Raw genomic sequence first — 27913 nt, 5'->3', positions numbered from 1 at the left:
ACAAATCCAATTCAGATTCCTTGAGCTCCTGACTAATGGATGAATTTGCCAAATGGTCTTTACACCTTTCTTGACATGTGTATTGGCATTTCCCCACATTCTATGCATGCATTTGCAGATATTTGAATCTGCTGTGTGTCTCACTGCACTGGCATTTGGTTATTTTATTCTCCCATCATTAATTTACCTCCAACATGATAAGCAACCAGAATTTGAAGCCACAGCAGCAAAGTGAAGTGTTTGTCTTAGTATAACTTGTTTTTAATGATGTAATATGTATGTGAAGAAGGCTCAGCTCCTGGAATTCTAGAGACCTTGACTTCTGATCCCAAAGGGTTCAGTGGAAACGAATGCATGTGATTCCTCTGCCAGGTTGGCTGAGGCATTGGGAAGATTCTCCCCAATTTCCCAAGCACCACAGTGTGAAATCTCATCTATGCTCTCCAGTGTTAGACTGTGGGAATTGTTGTTATCTTTAACATTGGCTTGACAAATACCCAAAGCAATTTCATCCACCCCCGGGAACAAAACACTCATCCTATGTTGTGAAATACAGCAAATTGGAGTTTTGTTTTGTTTGTTGTCTTTTTCTTTTCTCCTGAAGATTGTGCTGGGCTTCAGCTTCACAGGCATTAGTGGTCCTCTGTTACCTTGTCCAAGTAACCATTCTTCATTTGTGAGGCTAGACTTGGAATGGCATGTGAGCTGATTCACTGTGGAAGTATCACACCTGAGGTTTGTTTGCACACATATCCCCCACCCCTCCCCACACACACACACAAAACTCATATACATACACAGAAACACAAACCACACACACTTTCTATCAGAGGTCACTGGATATCAATCAGCAAAGGGATAGCCAGGTGATCAGCACCGAGCAGTGATTGAGCCAGGAACCACTTAGTGTAAATGTCTCAGCACCACAATATATACCACATTTACTCACTGACTCATCAGGGAAAACTCAGAGCATGTATTTAAATTTTCAAAACAAGAATCTTAGACTGCTTAGATTGTGGAGTCCTATAGCTCAGTGGTTAGAGCACTCGCTTTGCAAGCGAGAGACGTGGGTTCGATTCCTGGCAGGGTGAAACCTCGGGCAAGTCTCCTTGTGGTCTGCACCCCTGCTGGGGGAGAAATTCCACCTGGATCTACATTTACTCTATTAACGTAGCATTTCAGAACATTCAGAATTTTGCAAATTGCTGAATTCAAGCTGAACTTTGAAGGCTTTATTTGTGGTTCTTAAAAGTACTTGTAGAAAACTTGCCGGTTTCAAAATTCTAGCTATGTTTAAGAATTTGTCAAATTCGGAATGTTCTGAAGTGTTACATTAATAAATCCACACGCAGGTGGAATTTTTACACCTAACATGGCTTATGCATATCAAAGGACTTTTGATTCTGAAGATTACTGGAGGCGGTTTATCGCAAGAATTATGAGAATAATAAATCTTTTATCCAGAAAACCTTTAGTGGTATTATTTCTCTATGTTTCTTTCCTCCTGGTTTCCAGCAGTTTGAGGACATCTATCGCTGTCTTTTCACTATCTACTTTGTTCCCCCCCCCACCCACCGCTTTCTTAATATTTTGCAATTTCAAGATAAATTAGTTTGAATGATAATTTTACTTAGGAGGTACAATAATTGTGTTTGGTTTTGAAACAGATGGATGGAGTGCTTATATCATATGGTAAAGGCCACACCCATTTTAATCACTCTAGCTGTTTGTGAGACAATGTTGTGGGACATTGCTGTGGACCCGTTGACTGCCGCACTCACCTACAAAATACAGTCAGTACACTTTACAATAAAATCCAGTGAAGCACTTTATTATGACTATTGTGCACAACATGATGTGTACAACTTGGTGGGGAGGGAGTGGGGGGGTTCTGTTTGTTGCTTTGCGCGTAGCAAATTTATTGTTTTTGGTTTAGCACTATTCTGCTAAGGTCCACTTATAAATAACTGGAATGCAATTTGACATTACAAACATAAATAAGTACCAAGACAATGTAAATATGGAATTAAATAATGTTTTGAAATGTCACTACATTTATTCATAAGCACACAGAGACCAATTGATTTAGCTTACCAAATGAAGCAGAATCACGTCGACAGATCTACTATAAGGAGTACAAGCAGCAGAATAACTCCCAGTGTGATTTAAAACTTCCTATTAAAAAAAACTCAAAAAATCACAAAGTGTCAAACCACCAGATCATTTGCATCACCCTGGATTAAGATGGATGCACTTTCTATGTTCATTCTTACATCCTTATTTGGCAGGCTTCAAGTTTCAAACTTTAAAACTGCGTTAAATCCATGCCATGTTTACACTGATATATTGTTGGATATATCTGAATCATTGTACAAATGCACTTTAATTGAATCAGTGTGTGTATGCATGCATATATATGCACTTGGGGGGCAGTTTCCTCTTGAGTTACAGCTGTGATGTGCACTAAATTGAAGAAAAGTAAGCCAAGACTTGCTTACACAGACTCTATTTAACTCTTTTGTTACCTAAGGTTTGAATTGAGACTCCAAGTCTCTTTCAGCTCAGCAGTTCTTGACTCACCAGCTGCAGCCACAGTTCCAAAGTATGAGAAGGTTGTTTTCCACTTGAAAGCTTATAAGGCAGTGAGTCCAAACTGTTGGGACAGGTTTTGCTCACTGTAGCTAAACATTTCCTTTACAGATGATCTCCTTTGTGACCAAGCAGTAATGTTGTTGTCAATGATGCCGCCACATTTTCTTGAGACAGTCACATTTAACAACATCTGGAAAATCTGGTGGAGATCCAATCTCCCATCTGAATGTTCCCCACTTGGTTGTTGGTTGAATAACGTTTATCACATTATTATCTCTCAGCCAACAGCAGATGCTTAGTCTCCTGGTGAGAAGTGAAATTAGAAGGAGGCTTCATAGCCTGCTTTGATTAGGATCTTTTAAAAACATTTCACAGAGTTGACACTTTGAGGATCCATTGCTTGAAAGGAGCCATAACATATTCAAAGAAACCGCAGTGCAGCTTGTCAGAAAGGAATACTGTTAACCCGAATACCAAGTTCCCTTAATTTCCTTCTAGAAGGGAGAAGGCTCTTCGGCTTCTGCTGTGAATCTGTAAGCACATTGAGAGAAAAGGAGATGATATCTCCACCTTCCTCATCTGGAGGAAGGGAAGGTCAATTTAACGTCAAGTTCAAGAGGAGTAAGGAATTGAAAAGAAAGCTGAGGACATCTTAAGTTCAGCAATAAAGTCAAAAGAGACTTCCCTCCACAGATAGAACAAAATAGCAATAAGATAACAAAAGTATAATTCCACCTGCGTCTGTCTGCTCTGTGCACACTGAGAGCAGCCTTGAGTTTCTGGAAGTAAAGAGAAAAGCATGTGTTTTAGCACCAAACATTGCTGCACAATTTAAAATTACAGCTTAATGTCAGCCTTGTTGACTGTTTTTGTAGACATAGCAGTTATTTTGCACACCACAAGGTCATATAAACAGCCCCCAAATTAATAAACTGTACATTTACTTATTGACTGTTTGTGGGATATGCTATGTGCAAATTGGCTGTTGTGTTTGTCTACAAAATGCACAGTCATTTTAGAGTAAAATACTGTGAAGGGTTTTGAGATGATCTCCTAATGGGAAAGGGTTGTATCAAATATAAGGATTTTTTAAAAAATAATTTTTATCTGGAGATTTAGCAGAAAGTGTTAAAAAATCTTGTACACTAGGGTATTTACTATGAAAAATATGTCTAAGCCCCTCTGAATTGTTAGCTCCTCAGGGCTCTAAGGCCCAGTCCTGAGTTAGCTGATCTCAGCAGGGGCAGGAGTGGAGTATAATTGGCTTCAGCTCTATGAGCCAGATGGAAAAAGTCAGCTAAGTTTCTTGCTTCTGTTTGTTCTCTAGAATCCTTTGCTGGAAGGTGCACATGCGTGGATATTGGAGGTGAGGACAAAAATCAGGTACAACAACAACAACAACAAAATTCCATTTATAGAGCGCCTTTCACGACGGGAGGAGGTCCCAAGGTGCTGTACAGTTGGGTCAGGACCCGAGCAGGGGGGAAATGGTCAGGGTGAGGGGAGGGAAGGGAGCGAGCGAGGAGGGGGTAGAGAGTCGAGAGGGGAGCTGAAGGCTCGGTCAAAGAGAAAGGTCTTGAGACCGGCCTTGAAGGAGGAAAGGGAGGAGGCGGCGAAGGCACTGGGGGATAGAGTTCCAGAGCCTCGGGGCTGAGACGCTGAAGGCCCGGCCACCGATGGTAGGGCGGTTGGGGCGGGGGATGTGGAGCAGACTGGAGCCAGAGGAACGGAGGGTACGGGCAGGTAGGTAGGGGGATAGTAGGTCGGAGAGGTAGGAGGGAGCAAGGCCGTGAATGGCCTTGTAGCTGAGGAGGAGGATCTTGAATTCGATCCTCTGGGGGATGGGGAGCCAGTGGAGGCGAGCGAGGGTGGGAGTGATGTGGTCCCGAAGCCTGGTGCGGGACAGTACACGAGCTGCAGAGTTCTGAATGACCTGCAGCTTGTGGAGGGAGGTGGCGGGAAGGCCGGCGAGGAGAGAGTTCCCATAGTCCAGCCTTGAGGTGATAAAGGAGTGGACCAGAGTTTCAGCAGCGTGAGGGGTGAGGTAGTGCCGTAGTCTGGTGATATTCCGGATGTGATGGAAGGCGGTGCCAGTTGTGGCGCGGATATGAGGAAGAAAGGACAGCTCAGGGTCGAACAGAACACCGAGGTTCCTGACTGGCTTTGAGAGGTGGAGAGTGCAGTCTTGAGGTGCGGAGGCGCTGACGCGAGCCAATCAGGAGGGCCTCAGTTTTACGCACGTTGAGCTGAAGAAAGTTGTCTCTCGTCCAGGACTCGATGTCGGACAGGCAGCTGTCAGGACATCGGTGGTCGTGGAGTTGAGGGTAGAGGAGGAAAGGTAGAGTTGGGTGTCATCTGCATACATGAGAAAGTTAACCCCATGTCTGCGGATGATTTCACCAAGGGGGAGAATATAGAGGGTGAAGAGGAGGGGACCGAGGACAGAGCCCTGAGGGACACCGCACGAGACAGTGCGGGGGCTGGAGGAAAAGCCGTTTGTGGAAACAAAATGAAGACGGTGGGAGAGGTACGACCTAAACCACTCAAGGACAGGGCCTTGAAGTTTGAGGTGGGAGGACAAGCGGTGGAGGAGGATAGCGTGGTCGACCGTATCGAATGCTGCTGATAGGTCGAGGAGGACGAGGAGGCAGAGGGAGCCCTGGTCGCAGATGGTCAGGATGTCATTGATGACCTTGACCAGGGCGGTTTCTGTGCTATGGGCAGCACGGAAACCCGACTGAAGGGGTTCGAATAATGAATGGGTGGAGAGGAAAGAGCGCAGCTGGGAGGCGACAATTCTTTCGACGACCTTGGACAGGAAGGGGAGGTTGGAGATGGGCCGGTAGCTTGATAGCTGCAACGCATCAAGGGAGGGTTTTTTCAAAGTGGGAGTGATGGTGGCAGTTTTTAGGGGAATGGGAACAGAGCCAGAGGAGGTATGAAAGCTCACACACAGATAAAGGCCACTTGAAGAAGGTATAAAAAATGACAACCCGCATCTATGGAACCATATCCTTTGATGAAAACAAAGGAGCCACAAGATTGGATGGATGATAAAAAACCTTAAACCCATTTGATTTCATTCCTCCAGAATGTACATATGGTCAAAAACAACAACAACTTGCTTTTATATAATGTTGTTCACAGAGACTCAGGGAAAGAGAGACTCAGGGAAAGATTTTTTGGGTCAGCCCATTATCTGACATATGTGAAAACTCATCATCGTGCTTAAGAGGATCCAAACCAAACTGAGAATTCCATGAATCCCACATCACTTGGAAATTCCAGATATAGATGGTTGGAAATAGAATGCACACTCTCTCCCTGGAGGGATGCATTTCTGCTTACCTAATTCCGGAAAGTATTAGGCGCAGTTTGGCAAGAGCCAAGGCTTGGGAATCTCGGAGTGTGCATTGGGGTATTGTTGGAGTTTAACCAGCTAAAACCACATAGCTTGCCATTGAGAGCACTATTTGTCAAGCTTTCCTGCTGCTTGTCCAGCTAGGACCACCCTACCAGTTAGGGCTTTGGTTTGCAGGGTTAGCAGGAGCTGAGTGGGAAGAATCCCTGCCCCAGTGACTGGTTTGCCCTTCCATCTCCTGCTGATGAGCCAGGTTGGTTGGACTGTCATCAGCTGTGGCCTGGAATACTGTGGACCCGCCTGGCTCAGGAACTGGACTACTGAGACCACCACAGAGAGTGGGTTCAGATTCTGACATTCCGTTGCCGAACATATCACCTTGTAGCCAATTCAGCTCCAAGGAGACCCCACTTATCCTCCCCAAGGAGGATAGTCAGAGAAAAAAGCACAGAGAGAGAGAGAGAGAGAAAACAAAGAGTAAAACAGAATAAAAATTAGAATCAGAGAGAAAGTGTGTGTGTGAGAGAGAGAATAGGGCTGACACAGTGAAGTACTGCAGAAGGAAAAAAATTTCAGTTGGCACAGAGCAATGTTGTATTTTGCATGATGTTAAATCATTCACATTGTTTGCTTCTCTGTAGAGGGGTCAGTCCCAATTGGTATGAATAAATGTCTCTCTACTGTTGTACAAACCAAGCAACAAATTGCTGGCGTGGTCAGGGAAATGCACAGCCAATTTTCCAAGTATTCAGTTCATTCACTGTGACAGAGAAATAACAACCGTGTTAGAATTACAGTTATTTCATTAATGGAAAGAGCTCTATGACTGTAATACTGTAATATCCCTAGACTACAAGAAACAACAGTTAAAGCAATGTTAAGGAAAAGAAAACTACAGTTTTGAAAACAAATTGGCACCGCTCCTGCATTATTGTCCAATTTCTCAGTCAATAGTAAGACACAGCAGAAGATTAACACAGCACGTGAGTTATTAGATCCAAAGGAGGAATTGAAGGATGCAGACAATTCACTGGATGGATCCCTGAGACCCTGAACTTGTCCTCAGCACTCAAAGTGTTAATACAGGTCAAGGATGTTCAGGTAGAGAAGTGTGTTAACTGGAAGAGGTACAACATTGGATTAAGGTAAATGAAGACTGTGCGGCCTTTTCAGTCTTTAGAAGCAGCACTTGGGAACTCTGAAGTAAAATTGCCTCAGACTTATCAGAGCCAGGTTTGGCTTTTATTTGACAACAGGTTAGTTTCACTTTGACAGTCACTCTTTTGGAAGCTCCCAGCTTTGGTGCTCTTTGACAACATATTTTATTTAAATTGATCAAACATTTAGTAATTAAAATAATTCTAGCATAGGCGAATTTAGAATTCTGTGTGTAATTCAGTCTTCAATCTTAAAATTCTGCTCAATTAAATCAATACAATATAATTTATTTTTCATGTCAGGAGGACGTCCTAAAGCATTTATATTTATGGAGCTTTTATTTTCATCTCAAGGTATGTTGCCCTTTTATTGCCAAACTCTGGTGGCCTTTTGAAGTTGGTGGCGGTTCTGCTTTTTAAGATACCAGAGGAATGCTCACACCCATGGGACCATTCTTTAGTAGAAGTCAGTGGTCTCAGAAAAGCAGGGATAGAGAAAATTGGAATAAAAATATCAATACACTTGCAGTAAGCAGCCTGCCTCATCCACTACAGAACTGCAACAAACTCACCAAAATGCACATTAAATTTGGAATGCTTCGAGATGATAAGAGAACTAGATATGTGTAATCACTAAAGCTTGGATATCTTTCATCCTACAAGCTTTCTGAGAGCCACATGTCATACGTAGAGAACCACTTGGACCATCAGAAAAATCAAACACTGAATTTCAATACAAATGGGATGATAGGAACATATGAGGAGTAATTTTTCATTTACTTTAAAACTTTACGGAATGCAAATTAGCTGGTGTGTTTACCTATATAATAATAATAATAATAATCCTTGCATTTGATATAGCGTTTTTCACATCGGGAGGACGTCCCAAAGCGCTTCACAGAACACACTGTAAAGTGAATTGACTGTATATTTGCGGGCGAATGCAGCAGCCAATTGCGCACAGCAATGTCCCACATACAGTGGTAGATTGAAAATGACCAATTTATTATTGTTTTTGGTTTTGGAGGGATTATTATTAGGAGTGTGGAGTAAGGAAACTTGCCCAAGGTTTCGCCCTGCCTGGAATTGAACTCAGGTCTCTCACTTGCAAAGCGAGTGCTCTAACCACTGAGCTACAGGACTCCACATATATACAGTAATAACATTCACTTTCATATCTAATTAATTATATTTTCCAAAATGCTTTGAACGCTTTGGGATGTCTTCCCAATGTGAAAATCGCTCTACAAATGTAATTTTGTTGTTGTTGTTGTTGAGACGTTTATCTTTCATGAGAGGTGGTATATACAGTTTTTTTTTACTCAGTCGGGTGTCTGACACACACGTCAACCCATCTCCATGCTTAAGAGTATCCAAACCAAACTGAGAGTTCCATGAATCCCACCTCACATGGAAATTCCAGAGATAGATTGTTGGAATGGAATGCGCACTCTCTCCCTGGAGGGATTCATCCTGCTTATGTAATTTCAGAAAGTATTAGGCTCAGGTTGTCAGGAGCCAAGGTTTGGGGAGTCTAACCAGCTAAAACTGCATAGATTGCTATTGATAGCATTGTCTGGCAAGCTTTCCTGCTGCTTGTCCAGCTAGGACCATCCTACCCATTAGGGCTTTGGCTTGCAGGGTTAACAGGAGCCAGCTCCTGCCGATGAACCAGGATGGCTGTGCTGTCGTCAGCATTGTCCTGTATTACTACAGACCCACCTGGCTCATTAACCAGTTTACCGAGACCACAGAGGGCTGGCCTGATTCCGATATTCCATTTCCAAACATGAAACCTTGGAGCCAGTTCAGCTCAAGGAGGCTCCACTTACCTTCCTTCCCCAAGATGGAGAGTCAGGTGGCATATAAATGCAAGCTATTATTATAATAGTGAAAATTGATCTGTGCTTACCGCCATGGCTGATGCATTTGCCAATACCCAGCAAATGGTTTCTATCCCCCAGGGAAATTAGATAGGTGATTAGGTAACAACTGGAGGCCCATGGAAATTGGACAGATTTACAATAACATGAAAACAAACTGAAACTGATACCTGCCAATCAGTCCCACACTGGCACTATAAGAGAAACTTATGAAACATGATTATACCTCAAGTGCAGTGAGAAAAACAATGAATGATTCCATTGTGCTTGTGCAACACTGTTTTCTTAAAGGCACAGATGCATTCAAATCCGAACTGACCAAATAGATGGACATTTTGTTCCTTTTGGTTCTCTGCAGGAGACCTTGGCTCCATCAAACATACTTCCTTGCATTCAGCTTCCCTCACGCTAGTGTACAATCCTTGGACACTGACAGCTAGACACTGACATGCCCATTGTTAGTAAAAGCTTCTGGCTAAAACATATTAGCTCGTGCTTGCAAATAATAAGATCGTGTTTCTGTCTCATCACTTCTCATTCCAGGCTGTGACAAACATAAGGCACAAAATTAATCAAATTACTTGTTTGCCAAGCTTGACTGTTGTACCTTAGGCAAAGGTGTGCAATGAGGGATAGGTGCAGGTTAGTGTTGCTGATTGTTTTTGTGCTGCTTTTAATATTTTAATATTAATATTAGGCATAGCTGAATGGAACTGCAATAAGAGATTTTAAGACTTTGTATTACATCCTATTTTCAACTCAATTCACACTGCAACTGACCATTGGCAGAACACAATCTTCTTTGATGTGACAATTCTCACCTGTTGAAGCATTCAGCGCAATATTCAAAATGTGGCCTCAAATTTCATCGAGATAAGGTTAGAATAATTTTCTTTGCAGTTTTGCCGATGGCCTTGAGGACCACTCACAAAGCTGTAGATTTTACCTCAATGCTCCTGTGCTCAGGAGTTGAAAAATCATCCAGCGCTTCTGCTCCTGATTTTTTATCCAGTTACCCTACGGAGAAGGATCTGCATGAAAATTGGGTGAGAATCAGAATCTGTATTGGCTGAGGTGCCTCCCATGGTTTAACAATCTAGCGACACATACTGGGCTCACACATGAAGAATAGCCATGGATCAGTAAGAGTTATTTCCCTCAGGAGCAGGAAAGAGGGCAAAAAAAAAGATAATTGGCAAAACAACAACAACAACAACAGCATCTAGCACCGTCTTTGGTTTTTGCTCATGCTAATTGCAGAGCTCATTGCTGTTCTACATTCTTCAGAATGAGCAATACAGGACTTGATAATCTTTAACTAAGTGTTTCAAGAGAAGTTAAGCTTGTGCTAAAAGTTTGGCGATATTTCTTATGGTTTTAAACTGCAAACAGCCAGTTTACTGGGTTCACATTTTGTTTCAGATGTAGGCCTGTAAAACTGATGTTTTATAATACATGAATCTGTTATGAAGCAGATGTTTTTCACCCTGCAGACTCCCCGTCGGGCTACTTTATATGGATAACAGTCCCATGTTCACACAGTACATTTATTTGTTCAGACAGCAGCAGTTCACCAGTATGAGCACAAGGTGGTACTGTTACATATGCTGATGTTATTGAACATGAAATGCTAGCATATTACTGTAATTATAACATGAGTTCTTTTGACTTGGAATTCATTCATCAACAATAAACTAAGGCTTCCCTCACCTGGGTTTTTGCTTGATGTTTTTCTAGGATTTGTACCTGGTCTAATGGATTTTAACTGCATTATATCTGTAGGCGGAGGGTATTTCTCATCGATGGTAATGTTTTTATAAGTCATAAGTACTTTTCTACAAGGAACTATTGAGGTGAAATATCGCTAGTTGGTAAAGTTGCTAAACCGGGTAAATTACCAATGAGTGAAATTATATCCTTCTCCATTTAGTCTGGAAACTTAAGCATGGTGATGAGTTTCCGCATGTGTCAGACACTGAGTTGACCAAAAAAAATAGTTTACTATGTTCTCAGGTATCAAATTAAAGGTCTCTGTTTTGGTACTTAGAATCGATACATTATTTCTGTGTTTTCAAACATTCTGATTTGACCATACTTACACAATATTTATATATTATTAAGTAATATATTTTTTCTGCATTTACTGTGACATGCAGTAGCAAACCTATTATCAGAACTTGAGTTTATTGTGCAGGCTGATCTATAAGACCTAGCAGCCTGTAAGACAGCTGAATCATCCATTTGTGAGTTCACATCACAACAATTCATGGGAATTTCACTCTTAAAATAGATCAAGTTGGATGGCAACCCTGTAAATCAGCAAACATACTTCTTCCTGTTTAAAATTGTTCAATTTCACACTCCTATTGTCTTTGAATTCATTGATCAATAAGAAATAATATTAACACAGCTTGAAATTTTTAATGCTCAACTAATCTGACAAATAAGGCCTTGGTTTAATATTTTGTCTAAAGGACATCTAAAATATTACAGTGCTCTTCCAACACTGCACAGACGTGTCACACTGCACTATGAACTCAAGTTCTGACCTAAGTTATGAACCCACAACCTTCTGATTCAATGGCAAGCGTGCAATCAAATGAGTCAAGCTAACCATAGGTTTGTTATGAAAATTTAGAAAGTTTTGTTAAATGAAGCTTATTAGCTATTCCCAAAGTAAATCATTTGATTATTTATTTTCTGACTTTAGAGCCAACTCCTTATAAAAACACACAGAGTTAATTGTATTGTAAAACTAACTGAACTAACTAAAAACCGCTTCAAAGAAGTTCATTTCATATTTTTTCATGTCAAACACCTTATCAAACTTTTCAACAAAACTTAACTCTTTATATGGTGAGAAATGTGATATGTGATAAGACAATTATCACGTGCTGCATTATATCGCATTTTTCACCCAAATGAAGTCTCAAGTACCTCCCTAACTTTAATACTTCTATTCTTGTCAATCTTGTTTACTCTCCGTCTCTCTCTTGTTTTCTCTTGGGCTCCTGGATACGATGCAACATAAGGCTTCTCATTTGTCGGGTGACCTTTTACACACCTCTCACATTCTGAGTCAGAGATTTCTATGGTTCTAACATTCAAATTCTATCTTACACATAAACAATCTTTTCCTTTTCTATGTCATGAATCCAAATATAGTCATTATTGCACTGAATTTTTGCTCTCATATTCCTCCCATGCTTCATGATCTTTCTCTTCGTTCCACCTTACACCCGAACTGTGAAATAAAAAGTTATAATAATAATAAACCTTACGTTTGATACAGTGTCTTTCACATGGGGGATGTCTCAAAGTGTACTGTAAAGTGCATAGTAATTGTAAACAACATTTACTGAGTGCGCCTATATTCCCCACAGCTCAAAATTGTGTAAAGAAGTGAAATAAGTAAAAAGTTAACTAAAAGCAATGTTCCCTGGGCAAAATGTTGTGGTTAAAGTGTTAGGACACTGTTTTCGCTTCTCAAACCTTCCTTTCTCCTACGCTTTTAAACTCCAACCTTGTTGCCATCCAACCTAACCTATTTTATCTTGTCTTACTTCTTATCTCCTCATTCTTTTCTTGTATCATTTAATGGTGCAAATGGACATCACATTTGCCTACAATAATGGTCACTATGCTTGACAGCAATTACTGTAAGGTGCTTTGAGCCATTTTAATGTAATACAACTCCATAAAAATGCGGGTTCTTTCTTCTTTTCTCGATGTGAAATTAACCTCCCAACATCTGAATGAATATTCCCACTGGTCAGAAATCACAATGGTAAAGTGAGGACAAATAGACATTTCATTAATTTTCCATTCCCACAATAATATATTAAGACTATTTTCCTATTCACAATGTAACAAACAGAATATGCCATTCAGAAGTTATTGTCCTGCTTCACTTTTGGAGACGCTTGTCATGTAGCCATGATTAATGGCATCTTTGTTTCTGGGAAGAGAAAGAATATACTGTTGCCCGCAGAGCTAAACATAACTATTAGATCTCAACCACACGAGGAAATAAAGCAAACTCTTAGACCATGTATTGATATCATATCCAAACTGTTCCAGGATTTACAAAATAAAACCCAAACAAGTTTACAGGCACCATTTAAAATCTGAACAAGGACTCTATAGACTATTATAAAACATATTTGGCACAGAGTCATCTGTCCTACTCTTTCTCTGCGAGGAAAAACTGTTACCTACCCTACCTTGCAACTTGACACTTTGGGTGTTCAGTAGCTGCTTCTGGAAGCAGAACACAACAGCTAATGAGATCAACACAATAAAAGTCTTTCAATTTAAACTAACTTTTACTAATTTGGTTTTGCAATGCAATGAGTTAATTATTCACCTTTGCTCAGTTTCTGTCAAATAACTCTTTGATTTGTAAATATCTTTATTGGGGGAAAACAAAAGAGACCATGGCATGTAAATAGGCAGATTAAATTTATGAAGGCATTGGGAGTTTATAAATCAAAACAGGTAGACACAGATTAAACCCATAGGGAAGCACAATGTTTCAGTAACTTCGCCCCCACCATTTGGAACTGCCTCTTTCAATGCCTCCATCTCCCCCCCCCCCTCCCCAACTGTCTTTATATCCTATTTAAATACCCACCTCTTCAACCGCACTTGGTCAACTCCTCCCTCCAAGTCTCTCTCTCTCGGCACTCAACATTGTCCCTGTGAAGCTCTGCGCGATGTTATACGACATATAGGGCCCATATAAATGCAAATTGTGTTGTTTTGGTTGTTGTTTCATCTCTGCGTGAAACAGATAGACGTTCTAAAGTAAAACTACAGATGTCAAGAATTGCCAAGATATTAGGGGTCATTGAGAACAAAGAACACTGAGCGTCTTTGTTGCTATTCTCCAATGTAAGATCGGGTTAAACAATGGAATTTCAACTTGAAATTCAACAACATTTCTGGTTCATCTTCAGCCAAGTCAAGATTAAAATAAAGTTGAACCCTTTGATGACTTCTTTGCATTAAAATTAAAAATATTTTTATGCCACGATTCTTCAAATTAAAAAAAAAGTTTGGCTTGGAACAGCATTAACAAATCCTGAGGGTTTTGTGCAGTCAGATAATGGTAGCTATTGGGGGTTCAGAAAGTGATGGGTGGGGGGAAATGAGCCAGAAAACATGGAAAAAGATTTTGCAACACTCAAGAGTGATGTATATGGCGTTGGGTGGGTGTGGGGAGAACGGAGGTTGCCCAAATAATAAGGATGTCTTTGGTGTTAAATCTCATTCAAAGAAATTGTGTTAAAAGTGGCCTGAAAGTAGCATATTTCATCAATGAATGAAACTGTAATCTGACACCCATGCAATGAAACCTTACCGACCTCCTGTTGATTGGTGCCATGGGTGATGCTGCATGCTGAGAACTTGCCTTGAAAAACCAATGAAAAACAGAAAGGGGAAACCAGGTGTGCCTGTGTGACTGAATGTTTGAGACTCTTTTCCTCATATAACAACCTGCAGCAATATCAGGAAGTTGTTCACTGCCTAATGTTCCATATTTCAACCTGAGCTAGCTCATTCGTTGCAGCGTGTCCAGCATTGCTCAGAAGCATGACTCTGCTAGTCGCGCTCGCTGTACTGTGCACCTTGTCTTTTAATACAACACAGTCATGCAAAATTCCTGATGATTTAAAGGGAGCGAAGGCTCCAGGAGATATCATCATCGGGGGTCTCTTTCCAGTCCATGAAAAAGTTGAAAATTTAGTGGATCTTAAAAGGCCAGTGAATCAGAATTGTAAAGGGTAAGTGATTGATTTACAATAGTATAAAAAGATTATACCTGTCATAGTAATGAAATATTCATTTTAAATGATTACGTTTGAGGCTATTTTGCACAGTTTTGCTGATCTTTCAATCGTATATTGGCAAAATTTGTTTCTCATTTGCAAGATTTTTATTCCTACTCTTTTCCGTTAAAACCAGACACTGGAATGGTTTGCACATGAATGAGGTTGTTAAATAATAATAATAATAATACTTGCATTTGATATAGCATCTTATCACATCTTTGAGACGTCTCAAATGCTTTACAGAATATACTGTAAGGTGAATTGGCTGTATATTTTGTGGGTTAAAGCACATTAAACATGAATACGACTAATTGGGTGCGTAAAAGACAGCTACTCTAAATCCGTTTTTATTTTGTGGCTTTGGAGACGTAGCATGGGCACCATACTAGAGAGATTGTTCCGAGCCGCCACTGATTTTACATTGGCTGCAGGCAGTGCTTGTGAGCAATGATATTCCACACTAGTGCCAATGCCTTCATAACAACACCAACTTGCATTTATATAGAGCCCTTCCCGCCGGACAGTGTTTCGGAACACTGCACAGTAGCGAGGTGGATGCTGAGCAAGGTGACCGCTAACGTAATCAAAGAGTTAGGTCTTCAGGAGAAATAACGAAGGATGAGGCAGAGGGATTCAGGCAGGGTGTCCAGAGGTTAAGGGCATTGTGGCTAAAAGATGACATCAAACAAATATTGTGACCCCATCAGAGTTTTGCGGGTGCATGAACCACATTAGAAATTTGCTTTTGCTAATCTCTGCTACCCATTTAATAACAGAGACTAGGAGACGCACCTGAATATCGGATGACTTTACTCCAGGCTTTTTTTTCATGGTTCCGCTCCCATTATTTAGGTATCAACTGTCACCCAAATACATTTTCTAATGGTGCTTTACATATGTGCAAAGGTTTAAAGGCATTGCAATACTTATAGCAATGATACAATGCAAATTTACATTTAGATAGTACCTTTCATGTCAGAAGAACATCCCAAAGCACAAATATGTCAAGAAATCCATATGTAAATGGAACATTGCCTGACCTTCTGCTGCCGACTTTTTACATTGAAGAGTTGGAACTCCTGTACGCGGATACAATAAAAAATCCAATTCTATCCAGGGATTTGTGAAATACAATATTGGAAAAACTGTCAACAGTGCAGTTAGGAGTTGCCTCCAGAGGTGAGCTTGACTCTGGAAGAGGAGATACTGTAAAAGTGGTAAAGTAACTGTGTCATTTACTGAAGTAGGAGTAACTGAGTTCAAGGCAAAGCGTTTGAACTAACTAGCTAACAGATGAGGTAGCATCTAGATGCATGCTGTTTGTTACACGCAGGTCGGGTATGACCGTCAACAACAGACACAAAAGCAGCAAGATTTTTCCCAAACATCCTGAAATAAAGAGCTTGCTAGAGAAGACACATAAAATCTATAGTTTCTCCTGTAAAAATTGCTTTACTTTCCTTAACTGCAAAGTCCGCCAATCCATCATGTCCAAATGGTGCGTGATTTGTACACGTTAGTGAACAATCTCCTAGAGGTGGGACTCAGGATTCCTTTGTTTTGAGGGCCTCATCAATCACGCAGTGTTTTCAAAATGAAGGCGGTTGATCGTTTACTGATAAGAGACCCAAGCTACGTATTTAGTCTCTAGATTATATAGCACTGCACAATACCGGGACAACAACTGAGAATCAATACAATTATAAATCGTGCCCAATTCCACAAAGTTTCATGGCAAGTTTTGGAGTTGTGAAACAAAGCTTCCAATACTTAAATGGGTCTGGTGCTTGCTGGATCTGGCAAGATATTATGTTGCACAAAAGCGAACTGTCCCAACGTCTATCTCTTGGGGTGACTGCTAAAAAGCTCAAAGAACTTACGCTACTGCCCCTCCACATGGCTTGGCCTTGGGCTCCGCCATTGTTAAGCACTCTGGGACGCCGCCCAGCCTGGAGAGCGCTATATAAATGGAAGTTGTTGTTGTTGTTGTTGCTGGTAGAGGAACTAATGTGAGAGCCAGCTCCACCCCACCAGGCACTGTAGCCTGATAGAGAGCTACAGCCTGATAGAGCTACAGTAAAGCTAAATAACCATTAAGGTAAGAAATGCAACATTTGATGTTAAACTAATCAGGATCACTGAAAATTCTGTCCCTTTTGATGTCTGGCAATGTATGTCCTCCTCCCCCAGCTGTTTGACAATGATTGAGCCCACCTAGATTTTTCAAATGCACTGGTTTCCATTTTCCCTAGTTGCACTATCTACAGCATAAGCTGATATCAAATTCCTTTTTAATGACAAATTGGAATATATATAAAAAATTTCAGATACGCCTTCATTGCCTACAATTAATCTTTCTTATTTGTTGTTAATATTCAGGTTTGACGTGCGGGGTTTTGTAAGGACTCTTGCCATGATCCATTCCATTGAGATGGTGAACAATTCCACTCTGTTACCTGGAGTCAAACTGGGATACGAAATATATGATACTTGTGCAGAGGCTACAGTGGCGATGAGAGCTGCCTTGAGGTTTCTTTCCAATTCTTCAAGCAACTGTGTTCAAGTTCAATGCAATTATACAGATTATTTGCCAACTGTAAAAGCTGTTGTCGGATCAAGCTTATCAGAAGTTAGCATTGCAGTTGCCAGGATACTAAGCCTGTATCTTATGCCCCAGGTAACATAATTTTTAATTGCTCTACTGTATCAATAATCAATAAAATTAACCATACTTGAAGCATTTTTCAGATGGCACATGAACTTACAATAAACTATTTTTTAATTGGGTGTTTTTGTATGGGTCTGATTCAATGTTGAGTGGAGCAGGCAATATCAATCAGGCTTCTGTTTTCCATTTCGTTGCACCACAGGAGGCAAAGCAGGTTTGATTATTTTACTTATGAGGAAAGATTGGAAAGTTGGAAGTGTTAATAATGATAATAATCCTTGCATTTGATATAGCGCCTTATCATGTCTTTGAGACTTCTCAAAGCATTTCACAGAATATACTGGAAAGTAAATTGACTTTATATTTTGTGGGCAAAAGATACAGAAGATGGGAGAAAAACTGATTAAAATTCTGAAGGGTTTTGATAACATAAACAAGGAGAATTTTTTCCACTGGTGAGTCAGTAACTAGAGGTTTACAGGTTCATGGGTTTCAAGTAATTACCAAAAGAGCAAAGAGAGAGATAAGATTTTTTTAAACAGATGGTTGTTAGGATGTGTACCTGGAACTGTAGTTGAAACAAAATCTATATTAGCTTTTAAAAAGGAATTCAATATTTGAATAGGTGAAATATAAAGAGATATGAGGAAAAGGCAATAGAGAGGGACTAAACAGGTAGATCTTTTAGATTACCATTACAGACACAATGATAATAATAATCCTATAATAATCATTACTTTGTAGGCAAATACAGAAATCAATTTGCGCACAACATACATGAAGTGATGGACTGAATGGTCTCCTTCAGTGCTGCAAATTTCTATTGCTCTATGGTTCTATGCTCGCAGCAATATAAACACAGCACAAGTCACACGTACCCACAGGTTTCTTAACTTCTAAACATGAATGCTCCCCAGGTACTCTCTACAGAAGCTGCAGACTATGAAGAACACTGTATCCCATTGCCCTCTCCCACAACAGCTTGTACGAATCAATTATTCCCATTTTGACTTGGTCCACTGGCTCCCCATTCTTCATTAGATCAAATTCTAGATTCTCCTCACATTCAAATGCCTCCATGGCCTCATCCCACCCTACCTCTGTGACGTCTTGTGACTGTGCTGCCTCAGTTTCTCCCTCCACTCATGTCCTTTGTCCGCTGTCCTTTGTCTTGGCTAGAAGTTTTTGATTGACAGGAGTTCTTTTGGGGTTTCTCTCATGGGTTTAGGGCCTTAAAAAATAAGTTTTGGCCCCACTTTATCACCAGAAGAAGGAGAAATCTAAAAAGTTAAAGTGTGGCCGCTAACAAAATTATTTGTGGTGTTTAGGCCCTTTGTGGACTAAAGTTTTACATTGAACTAAGATAAAGCAAGGTTATTTTTCCTTAGTTTATTCAGAAAAGATGAAATATTTTATTATACGTGCAATATTACATATTTCTCTATATTTCTATGAGGAATTGTAAGTTATAACATTAGCATTGGAAATTTACAGGTAATCATCAATAAATAAATAAATAATTCACTCAATCACTGGTCGCTCAATCCACGACTGTTTGTGGGACACAACTGTGCACAATTGGCTGCCGCTTCTTGCCCATGAAAAACAATCAATTCACTTTATAATATATTCTGTGAAGCGCTTTGAGACATCTCAATGACGTGATAAGGCGCTATATCAAATGCAAGATTATTATATTATTATATGTCATATTTGTTGGGCATTGAAGAGAAATGCACATCTGTTGATCCTTGCAGGAATCTATTTTTACTCAACAAACTTAGTGCTTTTGTGTACTTCTTCTGTTTCACTTGAGCAATATGTTTCACTGTGAAATATTTAAATCTTCTGCAGATCAGCTATTCATCGTCTGCTGAGATTCTCAGTGACAAGACCCGATTTCCTGCATTTTTAAGAACGATTCCCAGTGACTATTATCAAACCAAAGCTATGGCTAAGCTGGTTCACATTTCCCAGTGGAACTGGGTGGGAACTATCTCAAGTGATGACGATTATGGTCGATCTGGCATCGACAATTTCATCGCAGATGCAGAGAACTTGGGCGTGTGCATCGCATTTCGAGAAGTCATTCCGTCATATTCCTCTGACAAGGTAACCAACGACAGAATAAAACGAATAGTCAACACTGTTGTCAACCAATCATCCGTGAATGTGATAATCGTGTTTGCAAAAGGCTCTCACGTCATTAACCTGTTCAAGGAATTAAGTGTGCACAATGTCAACAAGACATGGATCGCTAGCGATAGCTGGTCAACCAACAGAAATGTTACTCATTTGGAGACAATCCACAAAATTGGGAATATTGTCGGGTTTACATTTAAGAGCAGGAACCTTTCCAAGTTTGAGAACTATGTGAAAACTTTGCCAATCAACTCTGCAGCGGGTAACACATTTCTAGAAGATTATCACTGGCTACGAAGCATTTGCGCGGACATTCAAAACAACGAACTGGAGACTTGCATTTCAAACCTAACTCAGAATCCTAAGTTCATTCGACATTCTAAGCACAATAAGCTCACGAACAGAAGGTCCTGGGAAGATGACTTTCTGGTGAACAATATTGAACCAGGCTTTATTTCCAGCATACATTGGTCAGTCATAGCCCTTGCTCATGCTCTCAGGAATCTACTTAAATGCAACGAAGAGCGCTGCCAGAAATCATTTGATTTTGCACCTTGGATGGTAAGCTTTTTACACGGTTTTTAATGGTAAATTACTACTCATTACTTTTTGAAATTTTATGCCTCAAAATACATGGGAACAAGATTTATTTTCAAATGATAATAATACAATTCCCAGAGCAAGTTAGGACTCTTTGATCTTGAGTGGAGACGACTCAGAGGGGACCTCATGGAGGTGTATAAAATTTTAAATATGATTGGAAAGGAAAACTCAAAACAATAAGATGCAACAAGACAGTAGAAAACAGAGGACATAAAGTTTAGAGTTGCAAAGGGCAATTTTAGGACAGATACCAGAAGATTTTACAAAGAGGGCAATTAATACCTGGAATAATTTACCAGGAAGGGTGGTAGAGGCCAGGAAACTGGACTCATTTGAAAAGCAGCTTGATGCTGTGATGGGAGAACAGTAGGGTCCATATTCTGGTGGTATGAAATTGAATGGTCACCTGAACCAATCTTGTGATTTTATGAAGCCAAACAAATGTAGAACAAATCAGCATTCCATGCCTTCCCGCTATCCTAACTGCCAATGTTAATATTACACATCTACAAGTTATGCTGCTGTTTTATTCTGTCCAGGCAGACATGCTTGAGGCTAAAAAATTGAACATTAAATGTGCAAGAGGCAATATTCCGCAAACCTGCACTTTGGTGCTTTGGAAGCACGTGGCCTGGATTGCTGTTATAGCAGGGATAGAAATCCAGTCATTTCATTTTTACATCAATAGCTCCTACTTTAATTATAAAACTATAAACTCATGTATTATCACTTCCATATGGTACGAACATCATTACATTCCCAAGATGATCTATCATCTTTTGCTTGGAGGAAATTATCAGAAATGGTACTGATTTTGTTTTTACTTCCAGAATAAAAATATGCTGTGCACTCAACCAATTCTTACAACCTACAGACAGAATTTGGTCCAAATAGTCATAAACTTTGCATTTTGTATAATATGTATAAAATCAAAACATCCCAAGCTTCACAGATAATTGCTGTCAAGTATAGGGGGATGTCACTAGAATCTGTCCTTAACCTGTCAATGTAATCTTGACAAATTCTGCACTCCACATCAACTATCCTCTAGGGAAGGTTGTGGGTCACATTCAGTTCAAAGCTATCACAATATAAACATTTTACAGATTTAAAGTCACGTGTAATCAGTCTGCTTCCAAGATTCTCCATTACATCTGTCTGCTCTACTTGCTGTTCACATGCTACTACATAATACCCTTCCTCAAAACATCCTTCAGATAGAATTACATCAAATGATACAGCATGGAAAAAGGCTATTCAGGCCAAATAGACAATGTTTATACTCCACACAAGCCTCCGTCTCTACTACTCCCTTCTTCTATATACTCTATTCCCCTTTCCCTCATGTATGCATCAAGTTTCCTCTTGCAGAGGAGGTAAGCAGGGTTCCTTAGAGCTGAACTCACTCCAGTGGACATGCTTGGTTACGGAATATTGGAATCAAGTCAACCCTCTGTGGTGGTCTCAGTAGTCTGGTTCCTAAGCCATGCAGTAATACAGTACTTCAGGGCATTGCTAATGACAGGACAGTCAGCTTGGCTCAACCATAGGACATGGAGGGACAGATGAGTCACTGAATGCCAAAGCCCTAATGGATAGGGTAGTAGTAGCTGGACAAGTAGGGGATTGCATGACAGACAGTGTTTTCAGTGACAAGTAGTTTTAGCTGGTTAGACTCCAGCAGTAGCTCAACACACAATGTGGGGTCCCCAAGCCTTGGGACTTGTCAGCCTGACCTAATGCTCACAGTTAAGCAGGATGTGTCCCTCCGGCGAGAGAGTGTGCATTCCACTCCAATAGACAGGAATTGCTATGAATAGGTGGGATGCATGGAACTCTCAGTTTGGTTTGATTACTATTAAGTACAGTAATGGGTTTCCACATGACCAAAAAAATGTTTCCTATTAAATACATTGATGCTTTTTGCTTCACCACAGCTTCAGGCAGTGAGTTCCATATTCTCGTCACCCTCTGTGTGAAGAAGTTCCTGCTAAATTTGCTTTACAATCCATTATTAGCTATCTTAGGTTTATGCTCTCTTGTCTTGAATTCACCAACAAATGGAAACCACTTATCATTGTCCACTTTATTAATTCCTTTCATAATGTTAAACACTTCTCTCAGGTCTCCTCTTAATCTTTTTAATATAATTTTCTTTTGTAATTGTATAATAAAAATTTAATTTTTTTAAAAAAGTATTTCAATTATATTTGCATTTATGTTTTTCCAAATTGTATTACAGCTATTGGAAGAACTTAAGAAAGTGAACTTTACTGACGATGAGAAAAAATTCCAATTTGATTCTTCAGGAGAGTTTATCTCTGGATATGACATTGTCATGTGGAAATCAGTGAATGGCAAGATGGAGTTTAACCATACAGTGGCTGAATATAATATACAGGAGGATAACTTCACAATCAAAGATGCCAGGTTTAAAATATTGAAGGTAACATTGTATAGTACTAATAACTGTACATTCAAAGGGATTTGGGTGTCCTTGTACACCAGTCCCAAAAAGTTAGTTTGGAGGTGCAGCAGCAATTAAGAATGCGAACGGCATGTTAGCGTTCATTTTGAAAGGTTTAGAATATCAGAGTAGGGAAGCCTTGCTGCAACTGTATAGGGCTTTGGTGAGACCGCACCTAGAGTATTGTGTGTAGTTTTGGTCTCCTTATTTAAAAAAGGACATACTTGCCCTAGAGGGGGTGCAGCGTAGATTCACTCGGTTAGTTCCTGGGATGAGGGGACTGACCTATGAGGATAGGCTGAATAAACTAGGGCTGTATTCTCTAGAGTGCAGGAGAATTAGAGGGGAATCTTATTGAAACTTATAAGATTCTTAAAGGGCTGGATAAAGTAGACACAGAGGGACTGTTTCCTTTGGTAGGAGAATCTATAACCAGGGGTCACAGTCTTAAAATTAAGGGTCAGCCTCTTAGAACAGAGTTGAGGAAACATTTCTTCACTCAGAGGGTAGTGAACTTATGGAATTCACTCCCCCAGAAGGCTGTAGATGCTCAGTCCTTGAACATTTTCAAGGCTGAGACTGATAGACTCTTGAAAAATAGAGGGACTAGGGGATATGGGGATAGGGCAGGTAATCAGAGTTAGGTGAGAAGATCAGCCATGATCTTATTGAATGGCGGAGTAGGCACGAAGGGCCGAATGGCCTATTCCTGCTCCTAATTCTTATGTTCTTATTAAATAAATAATCTTTGCATTTGTTATAGCACCTTTCCCATCAGGAGGACATCTCAACATGCTTTGCAGGATATACTGTAATTTGTAGTGATTGGGTGTATTTGTAGGCAAACTCTTCAATTGAAAGTACAATTCAGAATTCTGCAGATGTTAAACAACCATATAAAGAAAACAAAGAGTAAGACAAAGTATAATTTCTTCTGTCAGACTGAGATTGTGATATGCAGGTAAAGTAGGTCAAATATATAGACAACTGCCAGCTCTATATTTAGAAACTGAAGCTGTATGACATCTGGCGTTTCTATTTTATATATAAACGAAAGCTCTCCAGTGTACCTCACCTTAAGACATATCTCTTCAACCTCACTTTCAGTCATCTTTGTCTCCTCCACCTTCACTCAGCTCAGGTAGCTATCACCTATATAAATGTAACTTGCATTGTATTGTACATCCAATGTTGTTCTGAGCTTGCGAGTTGAATGATTTCTGCTAGGATCAATGACATTAATATTCACCAACACAGACGCTGATTTTTTTTATTAAGAAAGCATGAGGATATTGTCAAGACTGAATCTGAGACGTACAGTCCTGGAGGGACCCGTTGCATTTTAGATCAGTGCTGGGTTACTTGATCTCAGCTGGATGCTAGCAGGAACACTACAATTTCTTCCGTATCCCTGGGTTATGGTGAATCAACAGGAAAAATCTTTCTTCTAATCACCATTCAGTGAATTTGGTTGAAAAGTTTAGAGCATGGATGCTGTGGACACTGGACTATGCTGCTCTATGATGCCCCCTTAGTTGAATACATTGATAATCTAGAATTACAAATTAGGAATGTTGTCTTGTGTGAATTGGAAGGCACACAGTGCTGGTGAAACACCCACACCCTCACCTGCAAACAAATAGGAGGGAAAAGGTTTCAAGTTGGTAACGAGAGGGAATCCAAGGGAGAGGTCAGGATTTCTTTTAAAAAGCAGAAGGTTATTAGCACATGGAATGCCTTTTGAAAAGGACTGGTTAAATCCATAATACCTGTTAAAGAGAATTATTTATAAAGAGAATATTTGACAAAATGTATAACAGTGTGAGAAATGGGTGGGGGAGGGACAAAATTGATAGCGCTTTCCGATCAGGTATTATGGATAAGTACAGTAGTCCCCTGTGCTGTCAAATTCTATAAGAAATCATGAAATGAGAAAGGCCATTAAGCTATGTCAGCCATTCAGCCAAGTCCACCAGACCACACACAGTGTATCTTATAGTGGAATGCATCCCACCCGCTCCTTCCCTGGGCAAATGGTCTATATATAAACTCTCTGGTTCCCAAAGGCAATCAAGCAAAACTCCAGAGCATTCCCATAACTTCATTGTTCAACTCTAGCTTCCTTCACCAAACACATTCACCCCCACCTCTTCCTTATCCACCCCAGCAACATAGAAATCATTATATCCCACAGAGCATTTGTTCATTCCAGTCTGCACCTGTTCCTATATCCTCTAAGGAATCTTCCCCAATGAATACTCATCCAGGTCTTTATCGAAGGAGTGAACTGCTTTTGTTAAGAGTCTGTACCATACAATCATTACTCCACTAATCTGCAGTCTTCCTTGAGGCTGTTAATTAAACCTATGTGTCAGAGGGGGAGAGGGAAGAAGAGGAGGAGGGTGAGCGGTGGGATAAGATTCTCGAAAGTGTATGGTGGAAAACAACAACAACAACTTGCATTTATATAGCACCCTTCACTTGGAATAGTATCTTGGAGTGCACAGTGGTGGAGCTTGACGCTGAGCCAGGGAGAGAAGGAAGGTCCCAGTAGGCACGGTGGATAGGTCTTAATGTTTTAAGTCAGACTTTAAAACTGGGGTGGCATGGGGTGAAGTGGAAGAATGCCCTTCTGGAGTTCCAGAGAGCAGGGGCAGAAAGGCTGTAAACTTGCCTAATGATGTTCAGATAGATCAGGTGGGGGACATGAAGCAGATCGGTGATAACTGAGCAGAGGGAACAACAACAAAATACAACAACTACATTTTTGATCTATATAAATGACCTGGATTGGGTATAGGGAGTACAATTTTCAAGTTTTCCAATGATACTAAGCTAGGAAAAGTAACAAACTGTGAAGGGGATAGTAGCAACAACAAAACTGGATTTATAGAGCGCCTTTCATGTCGAGGGTACGTCCCAAAGCGTTGAACAGATGAGGTGTTAGGGTTGCAGCAGATCGCAGAGGTAGGTTGAGACAAGGCCATGGAGGGATTTGAGAATGAGGATGAAGATCTTGAATTCTTGAATTCTATCCAGTGGGGGATGTGGAGCATTTGTGTATCTCAGCATTTTAAAGAGCTGGATCATGTGGCTGTTGAATTTGCTTGTTTCTATTGAAAATGAATTAAGTGAGTCATTCCCCATAACTTAGAACAAAACACAAAATACTGCAGGTGCTGGAATCTGAAACAAAAACAAAGAGAGCTGGGAAAACTCAGCAGGTCAGGCAGCATCTATGGAGAAAGGAAAGTGAGTCAACTTTTGGGGTCCACGACCCTTCGTCAGAACAGAGTTTGACGAAGGGTCAAACAACAAAGGGTCTGTTCTGACGAAGGATCGTGGACCCAGAACATTGACTCACTTTCCTTTCTCCATAGATGCTGCCTGACCTGCTGAGTTTTCCCAGCGCTCTCTGTTTTTGTCCCATAACTTAAAGCTTTGCATGTACATTGTTTTGCAATGTGGGAATGGACCAAACCCTCAATCCCACAGCTTTGCCCCCCCTCTCCCCTCTTTCAAGTCCCACCTGAAAACTTTCCTCTTGGACCGTGCTTCCAGCCACCTCCCACCTCCCCCTGGCTCAGAGTCAGGCTCCGCCACTATTAAGAACTCTGAGACGCTCTCCTGAGTGGATGGCATTATATACATGCAAGTTGTTGTTTGCAATGTTTTTATGTCCTATTGCATGCTCAAACATACACAGTTGGGATTGAAAATTAGATTTTCACAAGGAAATCACAATTGTGGTTGACTTTTGTTTTCAACCCATTCTTCAGCTTATTAATAATAATAATAATAATCCTGGCATTTGATATAGCGCTTTTCACGTCTGGAGGACGTCCCAAAGCGCTTCACAGAACACACTGTAAAGTGAATTGACTGTATATTTGTGGGCGAACGGGGCAGCCAATTGCGCACAGCAATGTACCTCAGACAGTCGTAGATTGAAAATGACCAATTTATTATTGTTTTTGGTTTTGGAGGGATTATTATTAGGCTCTGTGTGGAGTAAGGAAACTTGCCCAAGGTTTCGCCCTCTGCCTGGAATTGAACTCAGGTCTCTCACTTGCAAAGCGAGTGCTCTAACCACTGAGCTACAGGACTCCACTCCTGTTCCTATGTTGCTATATAAGTAACCAAAGCAAATGAAGCAAGGCAAGACTGTGCAGGATCAGCTGTGACTGATGGTTCTTGCCTCAGACATTGGCCTCTGTTGCTCACTTAGAAACAGCAGAGCCTGAACAATACAACAACACATTACATTTGTTTAGCGCCTTCCACGTTGGGAGGACATCCCAAGGCACTGGATGTATGTTGGTTTGTGCAATAACCAGGTGTTAGCTAATCTGTCGAATCAATGGATAATATTGCACAAACCGCAAGAGAACCCGACAACCACAAAATTCGCTCTCACCACCGTCCTCTTCCCCTGTTTAACAGGGCAACAGGCCTTCAGCCTCTCTGCCCCCACCCTTTGAAACTCCATTCAACAGTCCCTCCGCCTCGCTCCCTCCCTCGCCTTCTTCAAAGCCCATCTCAAGCCCTAATTCTAATTAAAGAATTAGAATGTCAGACAAAGGTGTTGGAAAGCAAAACACCATCTACAAAATAGTGTTTTTGAGGCTTTTGGTATGGGAATATCTTTTCATAGTAAATCCTGCAATTTCACTTGTGAACTGGAAGCCACCTTGCATTTGATTTCATATAAAGAGGATGTCTCAAAGTGTCTGAAAGTTTCACAGGATTTAAATACTGCATTTTCAATCGAACATTACAAATGTGGCCACACCAGCAATTAGTACAGGTTAGAATAACTTCTTTCAGCTTTTATTGAAAACCTCTCAAGATGCAATTCAATATTTGATTAGCTTTGTTGACAGCAGGATCCTCATGCTTGCAAACCTCTGGTAAATCAGTAATCAAACTCCTTCCCCACCTCTGCTAATGGATGTCCCCTTATTTGTGTATACATGGCAACTGCTTCTTGTTCAGCATGAGATCCTGTAAGACCATTTTGTCTTAAAATGTAAGATTGGGCACAATTGTGAAGATGTCTCATATTGGACTCCAATGGCTCAAACCCTTTCAAACAGTCCAATAGGTCATTTGCATTTAGAATACAATATTTCTTTCTCTGTGTTAAATCTTCCAGCATCTATGTATTTATGTTACTTCTTGAGACTCTTGGTCAGCTTAGTTT

The 27913-nt window shown here is 40.4% G+C and overlaps 1 protein-coding gene across 1 annotated transcript; it reads left to right on the top strand.

The window, feature by feature from the left end:
- Positions 1-194: 194 nt before the first annotated feature.
- gprc6a (G protein-coupled receptor, class C, group 6, member A) lies at positions 195-27720 on the top strand. The gene is made up of 7 exons (XM_042332845.1): positions 195-248; positions 605-700; positions 3923-3978; positions 17210-17507; positions 19353-20201; positions 22486-22689; positions 27706-27720. The coding sequence occupies exons 1-7, from the start codon at positions 195-197 to the stop codon at positions 27718-27720; spliced, it is 1572 nt and encodes a 523-aa protein (XP_042188779.1).
- The last annotated feature ends 193 nt before the right edge of the window (positions 27721-27913 follow it).

The sequence above is a fragment of the Callorhinchus milii genome, unplaced genomic scaffold (genome assembly GCF_018977255.1).
Source record: "Callorhinchus milii isolate IMCB2004 unplaced genomic scaffold, IMCB_Cmil_1.0 Scaffold3, whole genome shotgun sequence".
Taxonomy (NCBI): Eukaryota; Metazoa; Chordata; class Chondrichthyes; order Chimaeriformes; family Callorhinchidae; genus Callorhinchus; species Callorhinchus milii.
This window is presented reverse-complemented; position numbering and strand designations above follow the sequence as displayed.

Coding starts and splice junctions, on each gene's coding strand:
- gprc6a (XM_042332845.1), top strand. CDS start 195: ATGATAAGCAACCAGAATTTGAAGCCACAGCAGCAAAGTGAAGTGTTT. Junction 249..604: donor AAAGTGAAGTGTTTGTCTTA/GTATAACTTGTT, acceptor TTTCTCCTGAAG/ATTGTGCTGGGCTTCAGCTT. Junction 17,508..19,352: donor GCCTGTATCTTATGCCCCAG/GTAACATAATTT, acceptor AATCTTCTGCAG/ATCAGCTATTCATCGTCTGC.